At 44.3% G+C, this 27,361-nt stretch overlaps 2 protein-coding genes across 5 annotated transcripts in view; one reads left to right on the top strand and one right to left on the bottom strand.

The window, feature by feature from the left end:
- Positions 1-23,353, top strand: part of ASPSCR1 (ASPSCR1, UBX domain containing tether for SLC2A4) — a 41,903-nt gene extending 18,550 nt beyond the window's left edge. Inside the window, 10 exon segments of the mRNA NM_001389524.2 lie at positions 500-938; positions 6,401-6,540; positions 9,297-9,378; positions 10,232-10,298; positions 10,898-10,960; positions 11,292-11,344; positions 20,067-20,118; positions 20,839-20,908; positions 21,227-21,408; positions 22,457-23,353. Coding sequence (NP_001376453.1) covers positions 500-938; positions 6,401-6,540; positions 9,297-9,378; positions 10,232-10,298; positions 10,898-10,960; positions 11,292-11,344; positions 20,067-20,118; positions 20,839-20,908; positions 21,227-21,408; positions 22,457-22,470 — 1,162 coding nt within the window. The 3' untranslated portion in view covers positions 22,471-23,353.
- On the bottom strand, positions 18,857-27,349 carry CENPX (centromere protein X). 4 transcript variants are annotated; one of them, XR_005840591.2, is made up of 6 exons: positions 27,301-27,349; positions 27,179-27,230; positions 27,050-27,103; positions 26,811-26,899; positions 26,222-26,702; positions 18,857-20,169 (listed from the first exon to the last, which is right to left on the bottom strand). XR_005840591.2 is itself a non-coding variant. In NM_001302197.2 (5 exons), the coding sequence occupies exons 1-5, from the start codon at positions 27,328-27,330 to the stop codon at positions 26,688-26,690; spliced, it is 240 nt and encodes a 79-aa protein (NP_001289126.1). In that variant the 5' UTR covers positions 27,331-27,349; the 3' UTR covers positions 26,033-26,687. The 4 variants fall into 4 exon arrangements, 1 of the variants encoding a protein (NP_001289126.1); XR_003071048.3 differs by lacking the exon at positions 18,857-20,169 and adding an exon at positions 24,611-25,928; XR_005840590.2 differs by lacking the exon at positions 18,857-20,169 and adding an exon at positions 24,611-25,649.
- Between the last annotated feature and the right edge of the window lie 12 nt (positions 27,350-27,361).

Genomic DNA, 27,361 nt, shown 5'->3' with positions numbered 1-27,361 from the left:
ACGGATTAAAGAGGCTTGTTTGCTTCTTGTTTTTTTCTTTTTGTCTTTTTGTTGTGTTTTATTTTTCCTTTTCTATCTTTTTTTTCCGCCCTCTAATTTTCTGCCTTTATTTGTTTATTTATTATTTCAAGCTCCCAAACTCTGCAGTGCCTCCTGCTGACTGCCTGGGTTGATGAGGTGGGAGTCAGTGATAAGCTTTGTACAATCATCTAGCTATTCCTTCTGTTCCTTACAATATGAATGGAAGGCAGAAATGAAAACTGTGCTTTACATCTGGCTATTGTTTGTTTTTTTCCTTTAAAGTAATTTTCTTCTCTTCCTGTGGAGAGAGTAGTTCCTGTTCTGTTTTTGCCCCCTTCCTGATTTCAGAGCAATCAGAACAAGCAGATTATTAAAATTTAGTCTAGCCATCTCCATTGCATCTTGGTCATGTTGAGAATGGGAAGAACAGTACTGTTATTAAAAAATGACTTTTTGTGTGTGTTTGTCTTCTTTTAAGGGTTGTCATGAAGAAATGCAGTTTGTCTGATCAGGAGGAAGCTGTGGATACCACAGCACAGTGTGATGAGCCTGTAGCGAGGCCAAGCTCTACTGAAGGAGCAGTGGATGTGCCCCTACCTCAGACACAGACATTCCCGACTGTCTTGGACCATGGGGATGAGGCCTTGTCTTTAAACAACTGCACGGACAAGCAAGACTCAATTAGAGAATCAGATGCCAGCTTGGAGGAGCTGTGTCCTCCGTCAGAGTCCAAGTCTACCCCATTTGTCCCTTTTTTTGGAAGTGGACAATGTCTGGGGGACTCTTCTGTGTCTGCACCACCTCTCGAGTTAGATATGCCATCTTCAGAGCTGCCAACAACTTTCTCTAGCCCTGGAGGCCCTTCTAAGCCAAAGAAGTCTAAGAACAGCCAAGAACTGCAGAAGGAACAAGAGCAGGTAAAATAATTTGTTTGCAGTCAGTCTTTGTATTCTCCCTTTCCCTTAGCTGAGCTCCTGAGAGGGGAAAGATGTTTTAATATTTGCCTTAGATGCCATGATGTCATGCATACAGTTCTGCCAAGAAAGTGCTGCATTTTTACTATAGGACTTAGGAAGGCTGGATGTTTATGAATTTATGTGCTGTCCAGAAGTAAGAAAAGCTTTGAACCTTGAGGTATTTTTAAAATGATTGGTTGTAATGGAGGCAATGCAAGTGCATTAGAAATGTAGTCCAGAAGAGCTTTTATTCCTGCCTTAAATTTCATAAAAAGCTAAATTTCTTTAACAAATGCCTGCTTTGTCACCTGAGCCCTGTTTGGCTGCTCTCTCCTGTGTAGTTTTAGTACATATGAGCACAGTTTGGCCAGACTTGTGCTTTGTAGTTCTTTGGAGATGCTTACTGCTCCATGTGGCTGACCTACCTAGTGTGTGATCTGGCAGATACATGCCTGGTACATTTTCCCATATTGAAGGGGATAGCCTTATAGCCCTTCTAGCTCATTGTACGTTCATGTCCTAGGAGTGGAAGTAGTCTTAACAAGTATGTTGCAACTTGATTGCGTGCCTATCATATGCTTCTAAGGTCTGAGAAGACTAAGTTTCTAACTCTTAAGCTGTAAGGCATGAAACACTGAACTCCATGGTGAAGTAAAGTGATTATAAAAGCAGTATCCCGTGCTGGTGGTTGTTAATATCTGCTTCCTCAGGTCTTCTGTCTGCAGTCACTCTGGCTTGCAGTTTCTGTTGATGATATGTGGTAAATTGTAAGGGTCACAGATACAGGAAAGGAAGCTTTCAGCTACAGTTGCATCAGTCTTGCTGAACTCTAAATATTTGAAAAATGAGGTCTGGACCTCTTCCTTTCAGTCTTCCATATAAAGGTGTTTCTGTCTTGCTTTAAAATATCCTGTTTCTTAAATAAAGCCTACCTCTCTTTAACTCTTTTTCGACAAATACAAATTGTGCATCTATCTGCATTGTTGGTGTCTCTGAATTAAAAATACATTGGTTAGAAATAGAAGTGCTGTAATCCAAATAGCAATACCAAAACTGGTGATTCAAAAATGCTACGTCGTCCTTACAGGATGGTCTTTGAATAATGTCATGTAGACTTTCTGTAGGGCAGCAATACAGAATTGGATGCCTTCAGAAGGGTTGGATGTGTGGCGTAGTGTGAGGGGTGTTAGCAATATTTCCATGTGAAGTTATGAAGTTGTGTGCTGGGAGTTTCATGTCCCCGGTTCTCTGTGACCAGCTCCTTCCTTTGTCCCTTCACTCCACACGTCATTGGGATGGCTGGATTTAATCTTTAGAGGTCTCCTTTGTTGTTTCCCAGTTTTTAGTACCTCTTAGAGCTGGAGTTTGGTGTTTATCTTTGGTTCTGAACCAGCCAAAGGATTAAACAAAAGAAAGCCATATGTAGGAAGAAAAGATGCCTGATGCGGTTCCAAGGGAGCTCAATCCAGGAAGAGTTTAACAAGGCTACGCGTATGCCCTCACACTGATGTAGAGATTCTACCTTGGTTGACTTCTTTGTGGTTGCAGTCCATTCTTGATGAGTTTCAGAGTTGTTTAGGAGAAGCCAGACCCTGGAAGGACTCTGGAGCAGTTACAAATGTAGCAGGAAGAAGCCTTGCCAACCCAGTGGTGAATGTTTTAGTATATTAGAAACATGTTTGGGTCCTTTTAATCAGTGTTATTTAACCTTTTGGAACAGGCTCTGAGCATGAAGAGCTAAACAGTAGGCTGTGCAATTTGTCCAGTGTAATGCATTGCTTGCTTCAGTGACACTCTCACCTATGAGGGATTTGGAAAGGAGGAGTTTCAGTTGTATCTGAAAAGGAAGGAAGAGCGTGAGGGTTAGCTGCTGTTCTTCTCCATCTGCAGTCTGCGCTTCTCCGCACGCTGACTGGAGAGACAGAGCTAATTTTATAATTTTACTGGCTACAGCTTAATGGGAAGCTGTGCTGATGGGCACAGAGCTGAGCTGCGGTGGCCTGGGGACTCTTGTGTGCAATCCAGCATCTTGTTCAGAAGTGCAGTCCAGTCCAATCCACTCGGAGGCACTTCGGGAACCGGCTTCCCCTCCAGTTTCAGAGCAGGCCTGGGAGCAGCTGCAGATTCTGTCGGGGGGGGCTCTGCCCTTGTGTTAAACAGCATGTGATTTTTGACTGCTGTTTTCAAGCCCTTTGATCTCTGGTGCTTTTGCAGCTGATTGATTACATTTTGTTCCTCCTCCATTCCTGCCATCCTCTGCTCTCAGCGGCAACAGCAGAGCGGGGCTGGCCACATGGCATCTGCTTTTTGTCCCTTTTCAGTCCTGAGGGGGAAAAAACAAAACAAAACAAATTATTTTTAAACATCAAAGGTCCATTTTTGTAAAAGAATCTTCCCATTAATGCTTTGCCTGTGTGTGGTTTTTGGAGCCGAAGAGAGGCTGGATAAAATCTGTGCTGGCGTCCCTTCGTTTCTTAGGCTAAAGATGGTTTACAGACAGCTGCGTGCTGACTTTGATGTCAGAACATTAATTATTAGAAGGTAACTTTACACCAGATTCCCCTGGAGATTAGAGCTCCCTGAGGTGGTGGGGAGGAGGTGGGTCTCCAAGGAGATCTTACGGCTCTGGAAAGCACAACAGCCTCCTCTACTATCCTTAAAGCTGGAGAAAGGTTTTCCTCAGCTCACCTTCTTAGGGCCAGAGCGGTCACCTTGGAGTGAATTGCTTTCTTTGCAGTTGGTGGTGTGGCATAGGCTGTGGTTACATAGGTTGTGTAGCAGACGCTGCTGTGAATGGATGACTTCAGCCCACTGTTGGGAAGCGTGTGATGTTGTGGCTTTGGTAGTAGAAGCAGAGACTTTGAAGAAGGTGACAAACCATAACACAGGTATCACTGCAGAAAGATGTCAGTAAGCGTGTAATTCTTCTGAGTTAGATAAGTGAAGGTAGAAACTGCCTTACAATCACCTTTCATTGCCTTCTGTCATGCAGAGAGTACCACACGTGGGCTGGGAAGTAATTTGGTTGGCCTGGTGTGTCCTGTTTCCAAAATCACCCTTGGATTCTGCCTGTACCTTAGGCTGGTGGGTGATGCGTTGCAGTAAAGCTGTATTGAAAGTACTCAGATTGAGAGGTGCCTGATGGGAATAGCTAAGTGAGTAAATGGTAGTGGTTAAGAAAATGGGGATAGGGTGGTTGGTTACTGGACTTTGGGCAAGGAGAGAATTGGTGGAGCAGCAGCAGAACCCTTCCTCTCTGAAGGGTGTTTCTCATGCCTGTAGGGAGGCAATGTGTATGGTTGATTCCAATGGGTGTGAAATGCGTAGCAGAAGAGATGTGATGATGTGGCAGCCTTTGCATCCTCGGGGGCAGAACAGTCATGTCTTCTGGCTGCTGAGCAGTGCCTTATAGATACCTCATGCAGCTCTTTGATCGGATTCAGACTTCCACGCAATTCTGAAATCAAATTGCAGAAGCTTTGAAAAACAAGCTCAGAATGCTTGGATCAGTTTTCACTCATTACAGCTCTCTCCATAACTCTCGCTGTTGTTGGGACTGAGCTGAAATTGTCATACTAGGAAATTCTTACTGTAGTGGTGTGTGCTTGCAGTCTTGCTAGATGTTAGGATAAGGGGGAATGGTTTTAAACTGAAACAGGGGAGGTTTAGGTTGGATATTAGGAAGTTTTTCACCCAGAGGGTGGTGACGCACTGAACAGGTTGCCCAAGGAGGCTGTGGATGCCCCATCCCTGCAGGCAATCAAGGCCAGGCTGGATGTGGCTCTGGGCAGCCTGGGCTGCTGGTTGGCGACCCTGCACATAGCAGGGGGTTGGAACTGGATGAGCATTGTGGTCCTTTGCAACCCAGGCCATTCTATGATTCTATGTTAACATTATCTGCTCTTCTATACAGAAAACTTTCTGTTTCTTCACGTTAAGTTGCAGCTAAGTACCATGTCAGTTTGGAAGTCGATGTCAGCAGCATTCAGGGTTGGCTAGGAAACAGGAGAAAATGACACGGCCGTGTTTCAGCTCCCATCTGTGTCTGTGCTGGGCTGGTACAACTATGCTGCAGAGTTGAATGGAGACATCTTGAATGGGGCATTTATCTATGGGAAGTAGTATGTTTTGTGACGGCATATGTCCAATAGGCTGGAGAATGGCTGTGGGGGGGACATTCCAGAGGTCTTTTCTCTGTATGTGTGTGTTCAGAGTGAAATGAGACATGCCTGATTGGTAGGGAGGCCAGGCTAACCCTGATGCCAGCCTGGCCTTCCCAGCCCCTGCTTGCAGCACTGAGCCCCGCTGTGCTGCTCAGCATCGCTCCCTGCAGCAGCCCCGCATTCCTCCCTGCACCCAGGGAAAGAAAGCTGCAATCAGGGTCCTTCACCCTCTAGTTACAGCGGGCTCTGCTCAGCTTTCTAAATGTAGCCAAGAGTCCCACCCATACAACCTCGCTCTTCTAATTTCTCAAATTACCCTTTAGTGCCCGCAAATAGAGTGGATGTTGCCTTGTAATTTGTTGTCTCTTTTGACAATTGAAGGAGACTCCTTCTGTTCCCAAGGGGCCCGTGCCTGGGGGAAGGGAGATGGAGGGCGGGCGTTCAGGCGTTCATTTGGATTGGAAAGAATATATAAGGGAATACAGGGGGGAGAAATGGGAAACAGATTTCTTCATAGAGCTTAGAGCTGTGTTAGGCTGACTGTAAAGAAATGCTGTATTAACTATCAAAACTTTTGTTCTCGTGGGGCTCCTCAGTCATGGACTACTTCCCCCTGCAAATCCTGCTGCCTGTAGTATAGTGCACTGCTTTAAAGCTTTGGGCAGTTTGAATTGTTCAAGAGTGAACAGACATATAACAGCCTTCTGTGTATGTGACTCTTACAGTGATTATGTTCACAATCAGTGCCAAGTACTTTCTAAAGTGCAAAGCAAAAGGGTTTTGCTGTCTAAGGGAGTTCTCTGTGTTGGATGAGAAGGGATACATGCCAGAAACCAGGTCAAAAAGTTGAAACGTGTATGATAAAACCCCACAGTGACTGAGTTGAGAGAACTCAACAGGTAAAAGGATGGCTCTTTAGAGTAAGAAAAAATGGGTTGAGACCTGACTGGGAACTGGTGCCCTTGGCTCTATGGCAAGAGAATGCAAAGCAAGGAGAATGGAAGGTGTGATGGCAGGCAGGAGTACATGGCATATAAACAGCTTAAAAGGGCAGTTTATAAGCTCTGGTACTTCGAACAGCACCTGTACTTGTTGTGTGATGCCTGTGGGATGGTGAGAGAGTGGAGTACTTCCTTAGTGTCATGAATTCTCAGCTAGTGGTTGTAGTTCAGTTTGCAAACACTTGTTTTATTCAGGAACCTTACAGTGTAAGCAAAGCAGTGCATTTAAGACTAACCCACACCTGTTTTTATTCTGTAGCTGGTAGAACGAGAGCCACTTCTGTGTCACCCAGACCTGCTAGAACCACCTCCTGCTGACCTGGAAGACCTTCCTGATGAATTTTTTGAAGTCACGGTGGATGATGTACGGAAACGTTTGGCACAACTGCAGAGTGAGAGGCAAGTTCCCTTTCTACTGGTGACTGTGTTTGCTTCATATCCTTTTGCTGAGCGCAGTCACACTGTGCCCCTGTTGCTGGCTGTGGTTTCTGGGGTAAGGGTTGTAGGTAAGGTACTGGGTATGGAATTAATGATAAGCACTGGAAATCTCTACCCTTTGTGCAGTTTGATTTCAAAGGCTATGCCATGTTTCTGTTTGAAGAACCTTTGTGTGTGAACTAGTTAACTGTGTTTGGGTTAATTGTTTCACTTGAAAGCTTAACTTGAAAGTTTCATCATGAAGTCTGTGATGCCTGGGTGGTGATAAGTTTATCTGAGAACCTCGAGCTAGTCAGGGCCAGTCCCTCACTAAAAAAAAAAGAGTTAAAGAAAGATTCCTTCCTGTCTTCTACACTTCAAAGAGTTAATCAAAGCTACTTAACACCCCATCTCTTTTTTTTTTTTCCTTCTGTCTTCTTCTGAAAGATAAGCCACTGTCTTTTATATTAGATGTGCTATTATTTGCTGGAGGCTCAAAGCAGTGGTGAACTCCTGCTTTCTGTTTTGATCTGACTTCACATTAACTACTAGGAATTAAACGGCTGAAATTAGTAACTTGTAATGGACAAATGTATGAGCACAATGCTACAGCTTCTTAGGAGTAACTCCCACTAAGTAAGCATCAAAAGCAGCGTGACAAGCATGTCAAGGGAGGGGATTCTCTCTCTCAGCTCTGCTTTTGTGAGGCCCTACATTAGAGTACTGTGTTAAGCTTTGGGGCCCTCAATGTAAAAAAGACATACTTTCTGCTGGAGAAGGTCCAGAGGAGGGTCTTGAGGTTGATCAGAGGGCTGGAGCACTTTTCCTGTGAATAAAGGCTAAGAGAGATGGAGTTGTTCAGTCTAGAGAAGAAAAGGCTCTGGGGAGACATTATAGCAGCCTTCCAGTACCTAAAGGGAACCTACAGGAAAGCTGGGAAGGGATTCTGTTAGGGAGTGTAGTGATAGGACAAGGCAGTGGCTTTAAAGAAGAAGAGGGTAGATTTAGATCAGACTTTGGGAAGAAGTTCTCCACTTTGCAGTGGTGAGGCACTGGAACAGGTTGCCCAGAGAAATTGTGGATGCTCCATCCCTGGAAGTGTTAAGGCCAGGTTGGATGGGGCTTTGAGCCCATGGCAGGGAGGTTGGAACTAGATGATCTTCAAGGTCCTTACCAAACCAAACGATTCTGGGACTTCATTAGCAATTACTAGCTTTTTCAGCTAGAGAGAAAAGCCTTATGTTCTATGAAACAGAATTAACCTTTTATTAGACCTTGTTAATAAAGCCCAAATTTGAGATGTTACTCAAATTGAAATAATGCAAATTCAAATGTAACCACAAATCACGACATGAGAATGTTTGAGGCCACACAAAGAGATGAGGAACTATAGGAAGCTGAGCTAACAAGGCACCTCACTGTTCAAGTAACTTGTTGATTATTTATAACTTTACTGTACTTAAAATTCTAGTTCTGAACTAAAAACTTACCTTAAGGTAAGGTAGCCTCCCTATTACAACAGTGTTCAGCTGTCTATATGTTCTCAAATAAATTAATTTCATCGGTGTATTTATTTTTAAGAGCATGTCAACATTCCTTTAAACTCTGCAAGCAGTCCATGAAACTACGCTATAGCCAAGATGAGTTGGAGCTGGTTTTTCTCCCCATAGGCCTCTGAAATCCACATGAGTACACAGATGGGCTTGAAAATTGCTCTGCCACTTGTGGGTCTGGAGCAGTTAGTGGTACAAATGTAGGGTCATTTGGTTGGGGGTTACTGGAATTCAGCCCCCTCAAAAATTTCCTCATTTCCAAATTTGCTGATGCTTGTAATCCTTTTCCCCCCTCACAGCCAGGGATAAATATAAAGACAAGTTCCACATGAAAGTGATATCAGTTGGCTTCTGATCTAAGCTGCTGAATCTTACTAAGGACTAGATGCATGCAGGGTAATATTGTATATGCAATTAGAATTTAATTCTGACTTCGTGAAGAGACAAGAATTGATATGAGAAATTGGTACACGAAGAAGACACGGTGCAGGTTAATTCCATGTTTGCTTTTCAAACTGCAAGTGATACTTTCAGAGCATTTTAGAATATGCTGTACCAGCTGACAGTTCTGAGTACAGTAGTGAAGTAAGCCTGTAGTGGTTTTGTTTAGCAGCTGTTGTTCTTGAGGTACCTTGGTGATTCTCAAAAATGAAGAGGTCCTTCAGACTGGATAGGCATAGGAGATATCTTACAAACAGTTGTGCATTATTGTAATTATATGATCAAATGTTTCACCAAAATGTATTCTGGTAAATAGGATATCCGGAAACAAGGAAAAGGTCTGAAGCTGAACATAGAATCATAGAATGGCCTGGGCTGAAAAGGACCACAGTGATCATCGAGTTTCAACCCCCCTGCTACGTGCAGGGTCAGCAGCCACCAGACCAGGCTGCCCAGAGCCACATCCAGCCTGGCCTTGAATGCCTCCAGGGATGGGGCATCCACAGCCTCCTTGGGATGTTGAATGGATTGAAAGGGATCTGTTGGATTTAAGCTTATTTCTTTACTTACAGGAATAAAAAAAATAATAAATAGATCTCAAATACTGCTGTGAGAGTGGGAGAGATATGTGAAACAATTGAGCAGTTCTCATCAGCTTTGCTTGGACTTTACACTTTCTTAATAAAATCAAAGTGTATCTTATATTTACAGAATTGATAGTTTGTTGTCTTCCCATGTATCTAGGAAACGCCTGGAAGAAGCTCCACTGCTGACCAAATCTTTAAGGGAGGCTCAGCTGAAAGAAAAGCTAGAACGTTACCCAAAGGTAGCCTTTGTTCTTTTCCCAGTCCTTCTGGCTAGTCCAAACGTGGGGGTTAGTAGCTTTGTGAACCGGATGAGAACAAGATCTTCAGCTGCTTACAGGAGGATGTTGTAAATTCTTTCCTTGTTAATTGTTTGTGGAACTTGCATAATAGCTGTATCAATTAAAATCATCTTGCATGGTATGACATGGTTGAGTGCCATGCAGTATAACTCCTTTTGCTTTGTTCCAGATGATGGTTCAGAACCCCCTTACATGCACGCATCATTCTACCTGACTGAACTTTTCTTTCCACCTCTCCTTTTAAACTCTTAAGTTTCAATAGTATCTCATTATGGGTTAAATACAACGTTAGGGACTGGAGATACCTCACTCTGTAAATATGATCTTGTTGCAGCTTTTGTCTTTGGTTTGTTGCAAAGAAGTAAGAGATTAAACACTGGAAATAGAATGGTACAAGCTATTTTAGGTATACTGCCTGGGAGCTGTGTGACTGAAAGATTCCTGCTACCATAGGTGCTTCAAGGTACTGATTCACAGTCTGTTACCTATCCATATTTAGGAGATAGCAACGTCTTTTGAGCATCAGTTAATACAGGGAGCTAATTGTCAATGCAGCAGCATTGTCAGAGATAGTGTTTGTAAAGGGTTCTCTTATGGCCTTGGAAAGCCAGGAAGCCTGTGTGTGTCCTCTAAGGAGCTGCACAGTAATTACCAACCTGTATGTTTTTCTGTGCCTGTAGAGTAAAAGATTCAGATCTCCCTGTTTAAAAAGAAAGATACAGATTTGAAGCCAAGGACAGGCCTTCCCAAATGGCCCTGCACAACTGACCTGATGTGCTTTGCCTCTGACTAGGTGGTGTTGAGAGTCCATTTCCCTGACCGCCATATCCTGCAGGGGTTCTTCCGACCTACTGAAACTGGTAAGAGCAGCCTCTGCTTCAGATGTGCCTGCAGCTCACCTCTCAGCACTGGTTAGTTGCATGCCAAAGGAGGGGTGGCTCTAGGATGATCTTTCTGCTGTCCAGGGGGAGTACTGCGCTTCTCCTTGAGGGGGGGGGGGAAGGAACAAGCTTTATGTACTATAATAAGGATAACAGGAGCTGGACATTTCTGCCTCTGTCCATTCACAAAAGATAGAAAGTCAGACTGTGTGCAGAGCAACCCTTGCTATTATTAATTTAGGTCTTATTTTGAGCTGGCAGCAGTGCTATTTTTGATACTTCTATATAGAAGGGAAAACTAATAGTTACCAGCATCTCACCTGGCTGCTGCCTGCAAATCTTGGAGCCGTTATTGGATTTCCATGACAGCATCCTTTGTTTTTTGTCAGGGAGCCGTTTTCTAAGTGTTTTCTCCAAGAGGTTTGCAATAGTAACAAGTGTAGTAGCGTTCCTTTGGGCAAAAGGCAGTCTGCAGACATTGCAGAGGGCAGTTCTGGAGGTACCTGTTAGCCTTTCTGCCTGGTGTCTGAGGAGACAAATGTAATGCAGCAAACTTCTCTCTCTTCCTTTTTTCACAGTTGGCGTTGTGAGAGATTTTGTGAGAAGCCACCTTGCAGATCCAGATTTACCATTTTACTTGTGTGAGTGTGCTGTTGCTAATATTTGACCTTACTTCATAAAGCCTGTTCCTAATTGTGATGCATATGAGATCTTGTGATGCCATGACATATAAACTGGGGAGGGATATATATATTTTTTTCCCCTAAATACGGCAGCAGAATGCAAAGGAGGTATTCTCAGCTCTTTGCCATGTTATGATTCTACCTAATAAGGAGCCTGTGTGGGCTGTGTGGAAGTGTCACTTTCTTTTTTTTTTTTAAAAAAAAAAAGCAGTAATCCCTCCCATACCTGCTGTATTTATTGTTTTGGTTGCTGGGTGGCCCTGTTTTGTAACTTGTTTTTTAACTTCAGTTATTGCACCTCCCAGAGTCATCTTGAACGATGAAAGTTTGACGCTCTCCGAGGTAAGGACACACACGTGTGCTCTCTCTGACTTGCTGCTCCCCCTTGCCACTGTATGCTTTAGTTGCTTTCAAAAGAAGCTGTGTGCTGCTGTGATCCCTGTAGACCTCTGCTTAGCCACAACTAATTGGACCAGGTGCTTCAGAGCACAAGCTCCTCACCAGAAGAGGTCCACCTTGTGCAGCAATATGTACTTTTTTTTGTGGCAGGGGTAGGGGCTTTGTATTGTTGTATACATACAATTAGTGCCTTGTGAAGTCTGTACTGTATTTATCCTTAAAACATTTTAAACTGTATTTAACCTTAAAAAAAGGCAAGAGAGTTTGTTGTATTTGTAGCTGGCCTAATATAGTAGGATTGTGACACTGGATACGCTATAGATGTGACACTGGATTTGGATAGGTGGCTGTTTTCAGTTTTTCAGCAAGAAGTAGAGGCTGTATTAGTCACACATCTGACCATTTTGAAGCTGCTGTGTGAGTGTTTAATTTTTCAAGTCCAGATTTGTGGATTTTTTTCACAAATGTCAGATCAGGGGGTCTTGAAATTTCTGGCCAGCACATGGCTATGTAAATCACATGTGCTAAGGAAAGGCTGATAAAGAGATTTTACCAGTCATTTTACCCCACATTCACAATGTTTAAAATGTGTCATTCAGAGCTTCGTGGCCTTTTGCACTGGTGGACCCAAGATCACTTGCAAAGAAAAGAGTCAGGCTGACTGGAGTGAAGGTTTTAGCTTGATGCCTCAGAGAGAGTGGAACAGTGCAGTGGCAGGAGAGAAAAAGGGACCTTTCAGGCAGTGTGGTGAGTTAGGTAGGAATTAGCATGTCTCTGAAGTTGTTTGTGATGGAGCTTTCCAAATTCCACAACTTCACGACCAGGCCATGATACAAGTGCAGCTGCTTGTAGCTACTGAACGTTCAGAGGGGCAAAGTGTGTATCCCTGTGCTCACAGGGAGAAGGCTCTTCTTCCTGTAAGCTGTTAAAGATTCATCGCTGAAATTTGCTTTTTTGGGAGTGGTTTTGTTATGTCAGCATTCTTGGTATTGTCACAGTACTTATGACAGGTATAGATTCCCAGAAAGTTCTGTGCTTCTTGGGGATCACAGCCCCATTTGGTTTCATGGCTCAGGAAGTGCTGTGCAGTAGCTCTTGGCCTCTGCCCAGCTGCACAGCCTGAGGACTGCTTCTATCAGACTTCCTACTCTACTAAAGCACATCATCTCTTTGAATGTGCTGTGCAGAAGACTGTGCTTCTCCTGCCAGACAGGAATGTGAACACGTATGTCTTGGTAAGAAGTAATATCATGGTGAGTGGGGTGACAAATGATTTTCTTTTCAAAGCCATTTTTTTGGTATGATTTAATCAGTAACAAAAAGACCAGTGGAAAACGCTTTGTTTCTTTGAAACAGGAGACCTTCCCACTCTGGCATGAAGGCAGTTTCTCCCAGCTTCCTCTGACTTGTGCCATCTCATCCACATCTGCCATCCAAAACACTGTCTCAAGTCCCACATGGTAACCATGATGGGAAATGCAAAAAACAAATTTTGTCTTCAGATTTCTGAGAAACTCCAGGAAAAGGAAACCGGTTATAGTTGCATTGCTAATAATACATTTGGAAAACATTCGGAGGAGCAGCAGATAATAAAAAATGTGATCCACTTGTTAGCTGTTCCGAGGCAGGGGAAGCAGCTTTGGAACTGTGGCTTGTGCAGGCCTGTTTGAAATGGCACATGCACACTGCTCTCTGCCCCCACACCTTCTCCTGTCTTTGTCTTAAGCTGTCATGTCTGAACACATCCCTCACCTACAGTTCCTTTACACACGTTTTCTAACATGCTTATTGGAAAGCTCTTTTTTTCCATAATTCCAAAGTCTCTGTGCTGCTCTCGACAGCAGATGTCTCCTGCATAAAATGAGCGTTCGTCTCTTTCTGAGATTTGGCTGGGATGCCTTCCAAGCTTTCCTGTCTCAGCCTCCAGCTTCTCTTGTGTTCCTACAAAATATACTGCTTCTTTTCAGTGTCTCTGCAGTGATTTCTTTTCCATATGCCACATTTTCCTCTAGAATCCAATGGGCTTTGAGTTTTGACACTATTTATTTTTTCTTTCAGATGATTTTTTTTTTAAAGTACCTTCAGGACACTAAGGATTCAAAAAGAGCTTTTCCCTCTTCTTGCTTCTTATCTCTTGGATATTTCGCTGCTCCTGAAGTTCTAGGTACTTCACTTTCTGACGCTGCTTTCTATTGCTTTCTGTCACTGTTGGAAAGCACACTGTCTGTTTGTGTACCTGTCCTTATCACCTTGAAACTGCCCTTCAAGGATTTTCCTGTGGTTATCATTGAGGCTTTCAGAGGCAGAGGCTGCTTGAGCCCCAACACGAAACATTCTGGACATCAACTGCTGCCAGCCTGGATGTTTTAGGAACGAACCGTAATGGGTGGAGTTCAATTCCTAGCCATATCACACAGAAAAGGTTGGTTGGGAATGCTTGTCCAATGTCAGGCATGGATCACAGAGCTGCACTTTGGTCTCCCAGGATTTATGTTAGCAGTAGGTTATCTTCCAGTTTACAGGCTGCTGTGTTGCTGTCTGTAAGAAGAAGTAGATGGTGTCTGAGGTGTTAATGTGGGCACATTTGAGTGTTCCGTCAATTGTGAGTGTAATTTGTGTTGAAGCCAGTCACAGTTGTCACTGCAGATGGTGTAGTGTGCTATTATCAATATTGCTCTTCTTTGCACTCTCTAACTGCATTCAAGCTGGTAAGATTGGAACCACATTTATTAAATCTGATAGCTTACAGTGAAGGGAGGACATCTATGATATAATCAAAACTGGGGAAAATGACAAATATTGTCAACTTGTTTGCCAAGGTATTTGGACTGAAAGAACTGTCTGAAGTGAATTCTCCTGAAATGTGTGTCCTTACACTATAGTGAGAGCTCAGATTGGCAACAAGCTATTCTGGAACCCGTGAAGACTTCAAGACATCGCTTTGATTTTTCTATTTTATTTTTGTTATTGTTGTTTTTGCTGGCTGCCTTATCCTCACGTCCCTTGAAGTGTTTTATAATGTTCTGCTCTCCAGAACTGAACAACCGCAGGCTTCCCTGTTGTAGCACTTGGCCTTGAGTTTCTTACAGCACTGGTTGCCTGTCTGTGCTTCCCTAGGCTAGCCAAACTTCTCAGAGTTGCTCTTCCCTTTCTTGCTCCTCCCAGGCACTTGAGCAGCGTGTATCTGGAGGGCGTTAGTAGAAAAAGTAATTAAGTGCTGAGTTAATATAGGAAAGAGTTAGCAGAAGGTAAGAGTACCAGCCACTGGGAAGGTCAAGGCAGCAAAGAGGGCAGGAGGCCGTATTCCCTCTTCAGAGGAGCTGAAGGAATCCACACTCTTCCACGTAAATATTTATTTTTTTAAATCAGATCTTAGAGTGCACCAAGTGTTTCCTCTGGCACATGCTGTAGGGCAGGAGTGCAGAGGAGCTGTTTGTTCCTTTCTTTGCCTTCAGTTCTGTTTCCACATCCTATTCATTAATGCCATTTTGGGCAACACGTCTGGCATTCTGCTCACTGAAGCTGACTGACTTGGGCAGTGTGAGGCCTTCTGGCTTTTGGCAAGAGTCTGAATGCAATCTCAGAAGAAACTTCTTCACAAGAGTCTTTCCACCAGAGATAATTCCAGTGGCGGGTCTTGGCGTTACTCCACTCATTAACAAGGAAAATTACAATTAATAGTGAAATTCACCCAGAGAATGGCATTAACCTTTCTGCGTGAGGCCTCAGCCCTTTATTACCCATTCAGGATTTTCTCATCAAAGTAGGTTTTGGTAGGAATCTTACCTCCTATTTGTCATGCTCATTCTGGTACCTCGTCACGGCTGTACATACTTGCTTCTTGTGCTGGCTTGGATTAGGGCAAGGCAGTGCAGTAAGGATGAGGCCTTTCTTGCACGGCTTAGTTCAGAGTGGAAATTCTGCCAAAAATATTCCCTCTTCTACTATTAATTTCGGAGGCCAAATCTTTCTGATCTCAGCTCAAGGGCTCAATGAATACTCTTTATACCTGGATTCCTTCTTAAGTAGCCTTCTCAAAATAGTGCTTTCAAGTCTTATCTTTGCCTTATGAATTTTAAAGGGCCCCTGTTCAAGCTGGATCAGATTTCCCCCGTATTGGCTGTAGAATATCCATCTTCTTTTGCAGTTGCAGTCCACATTGAGAAGCTTTGTTCTCAGGTTATAAACAAGAACCACTTAGTCACTTTGCCCCTTTCACCATGGCTGTGGTGTTTATTTCTGTTTCAGCAATGCTTTGCAGTCTTGCTAGAGGAAGCTTTTGATCCACCGGCTTTCCGGTTGAATTTTCCAAGGGCTAGTTTATGTGTTTGGGGTGTGTGTACTATGCAGTATTTCATGTTGGTAGCTTGGGTTTCTCCTTCCATGCGCGTGTTCCTTTGAAGTGCTTATTTTCTTATTCATCTTTTAACATCAAACTAACAGCAGACCTGTGGCACTCTAATCTTTTCAGATCATGTAACGGAAAGAATGCTTCTCGTTCTGGCAGCTGCGAGCTCCCCTTAGACAACAGTCCCTGCCTGATTTGAAAGCATCATTCTTTCTGTGAGCAGAATAACTGCACGGTAATAATGGACATATTTTGCAGTACTCAGATGTAGGATTTTTGGAATGCGTGCATCCAGAAGTGTCTGCTGAAGGAAGAGGTACTGAGATGGTATTGAGGGGGGGGCACCATCTGAAATCCTTTTTGTGCTCTAGAGAACAAATGACTAAAACATGCAAAAATCAGAAACATTTCTCCTGTGCGTCACAGTTGGATTCACAGTGGAATTTTGTTCTAGGATAGATATTTTTATCATGACCCAATATACCACTCTACAACCAGGATGCCCTGCTGTCATAAACCATGCTCACCACTGTGGTATCTGAGTAACTTCACTGGGGTTGTGTAAAGTAGAATTTTGGGTTACCGTAGCTACAGAGTTTGAATGTGGCTGTGTGAGTAACAGGCTGCTCTCCAGACAGCAGAAACAGAAAGCATGAATCTAAACTTGTAATGAAGGAAACTGATGGAGCTGCGTTACTGAGAAAGTTTTGAAACCTAAGGAATTGTTTGTTAGGAGTGACCCTCCTTAAATACAGTGGGTGATAAGCAGGGCAGCAGTTCTTCTGCTTCTTGCCTCATTGGTGACTGCAACTACGACCCTGGTTGGTAGTCTGGAAATATATATTTAGTTGTTCCTGCCACTGCCATTTTGCGTAGCCTTGAATAAGTTATTTCTTCTTATTAGAGCTCAGTTTTTCATTGGTACAAAAATTGTAGTTTCTTACATTTTTAATTTACACTGTGTTGCTTTTCATTATGCACACATACACATAAATACTGCACACTAGGACACCATTTCCACCAGCTGACATAAGATTTCTGGGAGCTCTTGCAGTAGAAATAATAATCTAACTACATCTTGCAAATATACCTCATACGGTGTGATTTGAACATTAAAATTCCATAGTTGAGTAGTTTTAATTTTCCTTGTAAGAGTAGCATTGTACCTTTGGCTGGAAATGAAGGCAGCAAGGAAGAGAAATGCTGGATGTTGCAGTGTGGTAACGAGCTGTTGAGTTATGTTGCAGTAATTCTTCGCATATAACTGAGTGGAGTTTGTTGAATGTTTGTTCTAAGCAACCTGTGACTCGTTTGGTTGTTCTGCTGCGCCCAGTGTAGCTGTAAGAGGTTTCTAAATCCCTCTTGGCTCAATGATATTCTTAAAAGAATCCTGTGCAATAAATTTAAGAACTGCAAGATTCATCTTCTAGGGGCACAGATACATGTGAATGAAGAAACAGCTGACATAAGAGTATGTATTTTGAATAATGTGCTGCCCAATATGTGACTTTTGCTTCCAAAGCAATGTTGGGGGTTACAAAAGGCTCCAGCTTTACGGTTGTATATTTTCCTGTGCTGAGGATACTAACACCTTCTCACCTTTATGCCAAGGCATTCTTGGACAAGTGAGGTTATTCCACTCTGTGTGCATATTTCTACATATATCTTCATAATATTTAGTGTTGCAGAAAGCTCTCCGGCAGCGTGTCCTGCTGGTGACTGGCTGGAGAACTGATGGGGTATCAGTGAGATGCAGCTGCCTGCTTCCTCTACTGCACCCACAGTGAGCCCTGAAACAGGGAGTGACACCTGAGAATTGTGCAGCGAGGAAGCTGGATAAGGGATGGTGTGAATGAACTGTTATTCTGGAAAAAGATTTGAATGGAAAAACTTATCGGATATAAATTTGGCAGCAGAGCCCTGTTGGCTGAGCACTATGAAGGGGTAGTGGTGGAGGGAAGTGCTCTGCCATAGGAAGGAGGCTGTGTTATGTGTGCCTGTGAACTGCTGTCCGGTGCCTTTCAGTTAAAAGATTTTGGATTGATATTTTGCCAGCGGTGGGAAATGGTGGTGGTGGTGGAGCCTGAAATGCAGAACTAAGATTATTTGTCAACTTGTGAGTAAATAGGGTAGAGGCTTATACTGGGGCACGTTCTGTTTGTGTGTTTCTGTGGCTCAGTGTGTCTGTCTAGCTCTCGGTCTGTGCTTCTCTCTCTCTCTTTGTGCCTCACGTTGGCCCTGCCATGAATTTTCTCTGACCCCTTGGGGCCATTCCCGCATGGAGCTTTGATGTGTGTGCCCAGAGCTTGATTGACAAGAAAGTTTTGGTGGTGGCAGTGGGGAGAGAGGAGGGCAGGGCTTTGAACTAAAAGGCTTTGAGTTCTGAGATGTTGTGCTTACTTATCTCCTTCAGAATGTTAATTATTTACCAAGATAATTGGGCAGGAGGGGAAAAACAGAGAGGGGAGGTTATTAAAAAATTCCAACACTAACACGCTACAAAAACCTCATTTTCCAACTTGCAGCTGGCATGAAAAGGATGTTGTGTGCAAAAGGGCTTGAGTGTATGTGTGTTTGGGGAGGGGGTGCTGGGGGGGCTCCCTTTTAAGCCACCCATTTCCTAAATAGAGGGATCCCTTCAGACGACTGCAGCGGAAACATCAAAGCTCTTGGAAGAATTTTCTCTGGGGTTTCTAAACTGTGGCTGGTACTTTTTAATTAAAAAGTTTATGGAGAGCTGTCTTTGTGACTGCAGCAGGCAATCTTAGGCGCTGTTGATTGAGGACTAACATGTTAAAAAGACCTAGTAAATAATGCTTTCTGCTACAGTGACACTTAGAGCACATGAAGATCTCTGGTTGCTAGGCAGGAGCTGAGGCTTGGAGTAGACAAATGGGTGTCTCTTCTGCTTTAGTCTAACATGCAGGCCATGCTACTTAGGAAGGTCTACAGCACCTTTGGGATTAATGTCCAAAAACTTGCAATGCCGTGTTGGCATTTGTACCAGGAAGATAGGTGAAGCTGATTCATCTCACCTCCAGTTCATCCATCTTGATTAATCTACATCTGTACTAGGTGGGAATCCAGAGGCTCCCCTGTAGAGATCTGGTTTTTTGGTTGTTTTTTTTTTTTTGAGATACTATAATTGCTTTGCTGGATGAAGCATCAGTTCCAGTATCCTGACTGTGCTGATGGTGGCAACAGAGGCTCAGGAGCACTCAATAGCAGGCAGCCTGCCCTGTGCAGTTCCTGGATGTGCCGTGGTAGTAGGAAGAGGGGCAGTTGGTGCTGACGGGACTTATTGGTTTGTTTTGTTCAAGAAGAGAAACTGAGCGGTGTTATTGTGCCAGAGTAAATGCAGACCATTAGTCAACATTTTCTGTCTCCCTGACAGAAGGGAAAAGTCTGAGTCTGGTTTTATTGCACTTCTGTGCTGGCAAAGGAGGAGTGCATACTGATCATATGCTCTTTGACGTGTGTTCTTTGTGTATGTGAACTGCTAAAGGGGTAGGCAGAGAGATTCAGGGTGATGAGGTGGCCTGATTCTGAGGCCATCCTCACTGGGACAGGCAGTGTTTCCCATCTTCCTTCTGATGTAGTCAGTTGTGACATTTGTGTATCATTTTTATACCAAGGTGAGATCAGACTCCATGAATTTACATACTGTAACATGCTTTCATTGGATTCATTCCTTGATTCATATATTATTTTTTTTTTAAGGTGTGCCACAGTGTAATTAAAATGCATACTAAGTTAATTATGCTTTGGCTGACAGACATCTCAAATAACACTCACTGAGGAATTGTTGAAAAACAGGGATCACAGTGGTGTTTTGGGATCAGTTCTGGGCATGCTCTGCTTGTTATTATCTCTTTTGGAGGTAAATATGTAAATACAAAATAATAATATTTGCAGATGAAATAAATTCATCAGGATGATAACTGCAGATGTGAAGAAGGCAGTCCTACAGTTACTATAATGAGCTAAATGAATGAAAAAACAGTCTGAATACAGCAGTTATCCAAACAAGTAGGAACTAGCAGTTCAAACTGGATTGAAAACAAATAGGTTGCTGGCACAATGAGTGTGTTGCTGAACATCTGTGTGTAGGAGAACAGCTTGGAGTTTTGCTTCATATTTACTGTGAGTGCCCTGTGCTCTATGCAAGTTGAGACTCTTCTGAGTTATAGATGGGTCAGTGACCTGATCTTAAACTCCCTGAATTTGTCCATAGCTGTCTAACCACTCTCTAATGTTCACAGTGGACTGTGGAAGCATCTACAATTGGTAACCTCTTCTTTTTCCCCTTTGGTGCAGGCTAAACTCTTTCCAGCTGCTGTCATTCATTTTGGATCTGAGGAGCGCAGGGGTGAGTGAGCTTCCTCTCTTCTTCAGCTGATTGTAAAGCACCTGTAGAAGACTGAAAAGAATTATATCAGTATGCTCAGATTTCCTCCAACAAAAGATAATGCAGTCCTTGCCAATGCTGGTAACTGTTCCCCTTCAGAATGGCTGAAGCTCATCAGAACTGGGTTGGTCCTGCTAAAAGTGGATTTGACTACAGTTAGCTTAAGCACTAGTATAAATATAGTACATTTCTTGTGAGATCTGTTAGGCTGTGAAACAGGGTGTTATCTACTGTGAGGACAAAAATGAAAGAAGAGTGATTCTATAGAGGGAAATTTCACTGTAGAAAATGTTAGCTAGACAGCTGTGAAATGCTCATACAGCTGGAGGTGGGAGAACAGATTGGAATCCTCCGTTCCCTGATACCTCTACTTTATACTTAGAATTTCTCTTTGTCCCAGAGATTGAATAATGCTCTTGTTTTGTATAATAGTTTCTGAGATGGAGTGAGCACTGAAAGAAAATATCAAAATCTCAAGGTTTTGAATGAATGACAAAATAAGGCACCTTGAATTGTGTAAGAAACAGTCATAGTTTGAAAGTGTCCTGTTTGACAGCTGGTAGAAAACTTGCTGTAGTGTACAGCAGATACTTGTTGAGCACTGAGCTACGTGATTCTGTGATTGATGTCTTTATGTTACCAAACAAGTGTTTGGATTTCATCAAGTTTCATTTTAAACAGATTGTTACCTGAAATCGGACCTGCTGAGCTCTGCAGTTTCCCCTTCTGCAGCTGATTTATTAATGGCCAGGTATGTCGGGACTGAGTAGAGTTGCAGTTGAGTATTTCAGGGAGGGGGTGGGGACATGAAGTGCCTTTCTAAAAAGAAATACGATTGGAAGATGCTAGGACTTCAGTTTCTCCTTCCTACAGTCATATCTGAATTTGTAGCTTGATGAGTCCTTCTTTGTAAAGCAGGATTTCAGTGACTAAATCAAGTAAATCCTAGGGTCTTTATCATGGAGAAGAACAGCCTTGTCAGTCTGACTTAGAAAGCTTAAATGTGGTGATACGTGGGGCTAGTATGAAAAAAGGAAGTTTAATTCTACTTGCTTATTTTCTTCCTTAGATGTTTGTCCAAACCATTAGCTCCTTCTGCCTCATCTTTAGAATCAATAGTTCCAGCCCTACCTGAACCAGAAGTGGGCAGTGACAAAAAGACTGAACGACCAGAACCAGCAAGAGTGCATGAAGCTCCACAGGTGCTGAGAAGGGCCCCTGGGAAGATACCCAAGTGGCTGAAGCTGCCAGGTATCACAAAGTCAGGGGAGAGATCTCCTACTGAACTCCATAGAAACACTTTCAGTGTTGATGCTGCTCTTGAAGATGTCAGCAGGCGGCTGGCAGGACATGTGTATCAGTGCTTATCAGTCACAAATTATTTTGTACCTTAAACCTCAGCCTTCACTGGAGAGATGCCTGAATACTGATTCTATAAGGAAGTAAAACTATGAAATGTTATCTGGAATTCCCTGCCTAACAATGCCAAATGTTAGTTTCCTGATAGGACATTATTACTTGATTCTGTGGGGCCATCACCTCCAGCAGCGTAGGAAAAGGTGTGAAATTATTACTGAAAGGCTGCATACGGTCACTTGGGGTGTGTTTCCCTGTTGTGGCTGATCTGTCCTTGATGGAATAAGGGGGAAGGATTTTAAACTAAAAGAGAGTAGATTTACATTAGATACAAGAAGAAATTCTCCACTGTGAGGGTGGTGAGGCCTTAGCACTGCTGCCCAGAGAGCTGTGGGTGCTCCATCCCTGGAGGTGCTCAGCACCAGGCTGGATTGGGCAGCCTGAGCTGGTGGGGAGCAACCAGCCCATGGAGGGGTTTAGAACTGAGTGAGCTTTAAAGTCCCTTCAAACACAAACCACTCTTAGGATTCTACCACTGGTACTGGGATAGTGATGCACAGTATGTGGGAAACAGTATCTTTACCATTTCCTGTTTCTAGGACTCTCGAGCCATTCTGTGTAAGAGTAGAACTTTCTCAAGTAAAGATTATCTGGATAAAGCACAAAAATAACATCTTGCCTACATATGTAGGTTATCCACTAGCAGCTGGTATGAAAAGTTAATACCATGCTTGAACATGCATGTCAATAATGTGTAGGATGGAGTTCCCTTCCCTGGAAGTTATGTTGTATTCACCATTCCATCTGCTGAAGAACTGTTCTTCCATGCAACCCAACCATTGCCTGTACACAGCAGCACATAGAACAAGATTGTGCTATTGAGAAATGATGCAGTATGAACTGTGTGGTTAAGTGTTTTAATGGCCTTCTATTTGTGTTGTAGGTGGGAAGAGATGAAGCATCCTGAGCTGCAGTGAGCATTCAGTTGTGCCTCTTTCCTGATGAACTACTTCAGAATTTGTAAGAAATTGTTGGTGGCCCTGGAGGGATCCAATACATATGAACATTAATTATATATAGAAAATTGCTATTACTTTCAGCTGCCAGCTTCACCTTTTGGAGGTGTGCAAGGTCTGTTGATGGGCTTTGTGGCTACAGAAGCAAGATTAGAGGCTAAATTTAACATTTCCTGCATGCAAATAATGAGTGGAGAATGGAAGGGAAAATAATTCCTAGATAATGTCCTTGAAGGACTGTGATGCCATCCATATTTTTAAATTCAAATCCTCCTACCTTTTGCCTTTCTATTTTCAAAGATAACTTGAGTCTGGCTGCTTGAACTCTAGCAGCAAGGTACAATTCGATTTTACCTATAGTTTAGTGCTGACTAGCACAAGACCTCTCTGCTTTTTGCTGGTAATTCTGGGCATAGATGGCTAGAAAGTGAGTTTAAGGGAAGCACATCACTTACGACAGTTCAAATTGCCTTCTCCTATGAAACTCTTGGTCTACTGCACTTTCACTGTTTTCATTTGCCCCAGAACACAGGTATCTGTTAATGGAGTTTTCTCTGCACATAATTTATGTCAGTAACTATGGGCATAATGCAGGGAAGAAAAAATCCCATAAGAATCTCTTCATATGACCATCAGTCTACAAACGTCTTCTGTGGTCTGGGAGTTTCCACAGCAGAGTAAGCTGTTGTCTGCATTGCAGTTGGTGTACAGAGGGAAGTGCTAGTCCTGAATTTGCCTCCTGCAGATGCTGCAGTGGGATGAGTGTTACTGTTTAGAACTGTGCTTACACTGGAGATTATAGTGCCACAGTAGCCATGGTGCTTTATTTTTTTTTTTCGTTAAGTCTTCTCCATGGATCAGTGATTCATACTGGGCAAGCTGGGGTTCCATGTTATGGTAATAGCATATTTTCCATTTTCCCTCTACAGACAATTGTTCTCTAAACTATGTGTGCATCTGCACAATTTTGAGATGTAATAAAGCACAGTGGCCAGAGGAGGCCTTTTTGTCGGTCTCTTTGATAATGTGTTCCTTCCCCCAGTGCTCTGTTTCTCTGTCAGTTCACAGGAACCTGCTCTCTTTTCAATGGGCCTGTCATGCCTCATTCCCTTCCTCCCATTTTTTTTTTTCCAACAAAGCAAAACAGAGCTTTGTACCATCTGAATGAACTTCAAAGTAGCTAGAAAGGGCACCCAGGGTTCCTGGCACTTGTCATTGTCTCCCAGCCTGGCCAACATTTCCCTTCAGGTCTAATTACTTCCAAATGCTCCTAGATGCTTTGAAGAAACTTGAAGGGAGGGAGAAGCATGAAAGGTGGAAGAGGAAAAAGGAGACTTAAAGCGGAGGGAACAGAATGCATGAGCAAAAATGTTGATTGATTCCTTATATGACACCCAAACATAAACAGGGAATGTGCGTGGCCACCGGCAGTGGAGAATGCAAGAGCACTGTGTGCAGACATGCTGCTCTAAGTTCTTTCTTTGGAAGGCAAGCTCTTCTGGTGCTTGATGTCTATAAAAGGTGTATTATAGCAAAACAAAGCAAAATTAAAATAGGTTAAAGCTTACTACTTCAGAGGATTGTGTGGGTTGAGCTTGCTGTCTTTTGCTTGGTTCAGGTGCTCTGTCATGCTCATTGCTTTCACAGAAGCTAGAAGTACGCTGCAGCTAGAGCTGTTGTGCTCAGTTTGTGCAAGGATGTATTGGAGGTCCACAAAGAGCCATAGGTTGGCTCCCAGCATAGGCAGTGGTGTATTCGTGCTGGTGTTTGAATCACTGGATTAAGACTAAATAGGAGTGTTCTGGATAGCAGGAAGCTCTACTGGGCTCCAGGTGTGCTACTCTTTGTTTTTGAAGAGCACAGGCAACGTAAGGTGCCTTAGCTGTTCTGATTTCATCAGCTTTGTCACTTGTGAGTATGTGGTTTGGGTAAAGAGAAGGAAATGTCTGGGGACATGAACAGCAGTATCAGTACTATTGGGGCGGTTTCTTGGGTTATGTACAGGAGTGAGGATTAGGAGGTTAATGTCTGGTCTGTTGTGACCCAACTGCTGCTCACAGAAAGTTAGGCATGACTTAATCTGACAGAAGCACTAACAAATCTTGGCCCAGTTTCTTCTCTGTGGCTGGGATGAGCAACAGCTGCAGAACCAATACTGGGTTTAACCAGATCCCCAGAGTTAACTTTCTAATCATTTTAAAATCAAGATACAACTGGTTTACGCAAACATACCCTAATAGTGGCTGTGCCAGTCAGAAGAGGTTTCTGGTGAGGGTTGGACTGCCTGCAGCTGAGCCCATGCAGCTGTGTGCACTGCTTCAGTTCTGCCTGTGCATGCCCCTTCTGTGACACAGTGATGCATCAAAGTTTAATCTACTCCTGTTTTAATAGAATGAAAATGGGGATCTCCAACAACTAGATCAGGTCTTACTCCCCTGTGCAAGAAAAGAAGTTAGCCACTGCTATTAAAATACCACTTTACCACTAACATCCAAATCTGCTGTCCTCTTCAGTCAGGAATGCTGGCGGTATGGGCAGGGGAAGTGAAGCGAGCATTTTTAGATCCCTTTGTGTGTCACCAAGAGTCAGAATGGGGGGAGATGATTTGGAATCCAGATAAGGTTAAAAAAACAAAACAGTAGGGGTGGATTCTTGTAAAGGGACCAGAGGCTGTGGTGTGTGCAGGCTCTTCACTAAGGCACTTGCTACAGAGACTCCTACCACGCTGCAGAACAATGTGTGCAGATTCTGGCTTGGTTTTGCTCTCTCCTGCTGTAGTATCTAACTCGTCCCTCGGGGTGTTGGGCACTCAGAGGTAGTATTATCTGCATTTTTTGCTGTTGCCCTTTTTACCGTATGGTGGTGGGGCTGAAAGTCGAACTAGGTCAATTATTTCACTGGTTTCGTTGTACAGCTGCACAAACAGTTCTCTTGGCAGAGAGGCCACAGTTCAGAGGGTTGGGGCACTGCTTCGGCTGGTACTGTCACCAAAAAGAATGTGTATTAAATTGTGGGTTTGGTCGAAATTTCCACGTGGCTTCCATCCAGAGTGATGACCTTGATAGTTCTCGGCTGAGGCACTACAGCGACCCATTGAGCTGTGCCTGCTGCAGCTGTCAGCTGGAAAAAAAACCGCTCCTTATTACTAATCAAAGGCTGCAGGCAGCCAGCAGCACTGCGCAGCCCTTTGGACACACGGCCGTCAGCTGCTTTTCATGCAGGGAGCTCCGCGCTTCCCAACAAAGCCGGTTCAGTTGTGTGGGTCCCTTCTTCCATGTGCGAGGTTTCCTATTTCACAGCTCCCCCATCCTGCCCCCCTGCAGGCCCAGGGGCCGAGCTGTCCCATGATGTGGGATTCTCACACATGCTGTTTGTTATTCTGTCCTTTTTCCTTTCGTTCTACAAAGATTTAAAGAAGAGGGTGGGTGAGGGGAAAACCGTGCAAGGCTTTGAAGCAACTTGACTTCTGATGATTAATTGCAGCAATGAGCCTGCACGAGGGAGGGAGCCTCGGTTTTGATTTATTGATGTTTCTTTGTGAGAACAAATTTATAGCAGAGGGGAAGCAGCTTCTGAGGAGAATATCAAATGGTTAAAAGGTTCTGAGCGCTCTTTGATGTCACAGCCCTGGAGAAATACTGGAAGGTAGTGAAGGACAGACACTGTTTATTTATAAAATAAAGATCAGATACCTGCTTTTGGCCAGAGCCTGTAACGGAGCTCCTGTTAACAACCTATTCATTAGCCAGGCTTGGAGCCGGACCCGAAGTTTCTGCCACTGCCGCCCGCTGAGATGAGGAGAGCCTGATGTTTGGATGACATTTCCAGCCATTAAGTCTTTCCATGCCTCTCAGCGTGCGAAGCAGCACCTGTTTCTCACATTAGCTGAGAAAGCAGCGGCAGCTTTACCATGCTGTTAGGCACACCGTTAGGGAAGGAAGGCAGCGAGAGGGAAACCAGTTACAGCCCAGCAAACCAAGTGAGTGGCAGCCTCTGTTCAAACGCAGCTTCTGCCATCAGAGCCGTGGTAAAGGAAACGGGAAGCAGAAGCAGAGGGCAGAGAAAGGAGGTGACGCTGTTCTTCATAGAGCTGGCCTGAGCCACCAGGTCGGGATCTTCTGCCAGCGGCTGCCATGTCGCTTCTGCTTCACCACGTCTCTAGAAATCTAGAAGCTGTAAGGAAAGAGAAGAGCGGGGGCTTCTCTCGTTTCCAAAGGCAGGAAGTCCCCCCCAGCACGGCCCCGGGGCCACAGATGAAGGTAACGAAGCAGCCCCACTCACCAGCTGAGGCAGCACCTTCTCCACGTGCTCGATGTCCACCTTCTCCAGGTCCTCCGCCTGTGCCTGTCGCGCTGCTCGCGCCGCCGCTTCTGCGGTACGGCCGGGAAGGGAGCGCTGCGGCGGCCGTGCTCCAAGGATGGAGGGGGCAGCATCACCCCCGGGCCGGGAGCGGGTCGGGGGGGCGGGGTGGGGTCAGGGCGGCCCGGGGACGCGGGTGGGGGGGGGCACGGAGCGCTCACCTCGCACGAAGACCTTCAACAGCTCCGCCATCAGCAGCAGCGCGTCGCCGTTTACTGCGAGGACAGAGCGTTAAGGGGGGAGAAGAATGGAGGGGAGGCCCCGCGAGCGCCGGCCCCGCCGCCCCGTACCTCGCGTCCTCCCGTCGCGAAAGTGCAGTCGCAGCAGCCGCTCCACCGTCTCCTGCGCGGAGAAAGCAGCGGTGAGCGGGGCGGGGTCGGCCGGGCCGGGGCCGCTCCGCTCCGCACCGCACCTTCCTGAAGCCGCCTTCCCGCTCCTCCATGGCGCCGCCCGCCCCCACCTCCCGGACGCGC

The sequence above is a fragment of the Gallus gallus genome, chromosome 18, assembly GCF_016699485.2.
Source record: "Gallus gallus isolate bGalGal1 chromosome 18, bGalGal1.mat.broiler.GRCg7b, whole genome shotgun sequence".
Lineage (NCBI taxonomy): Eukaryota > Metazoa > Chordata > Aves > Galliformes > Phasianidae > Gallus > Gallus gallus.
This window is presented reverse-complemented; position numbering and strand designations above follow the sequence as displayed.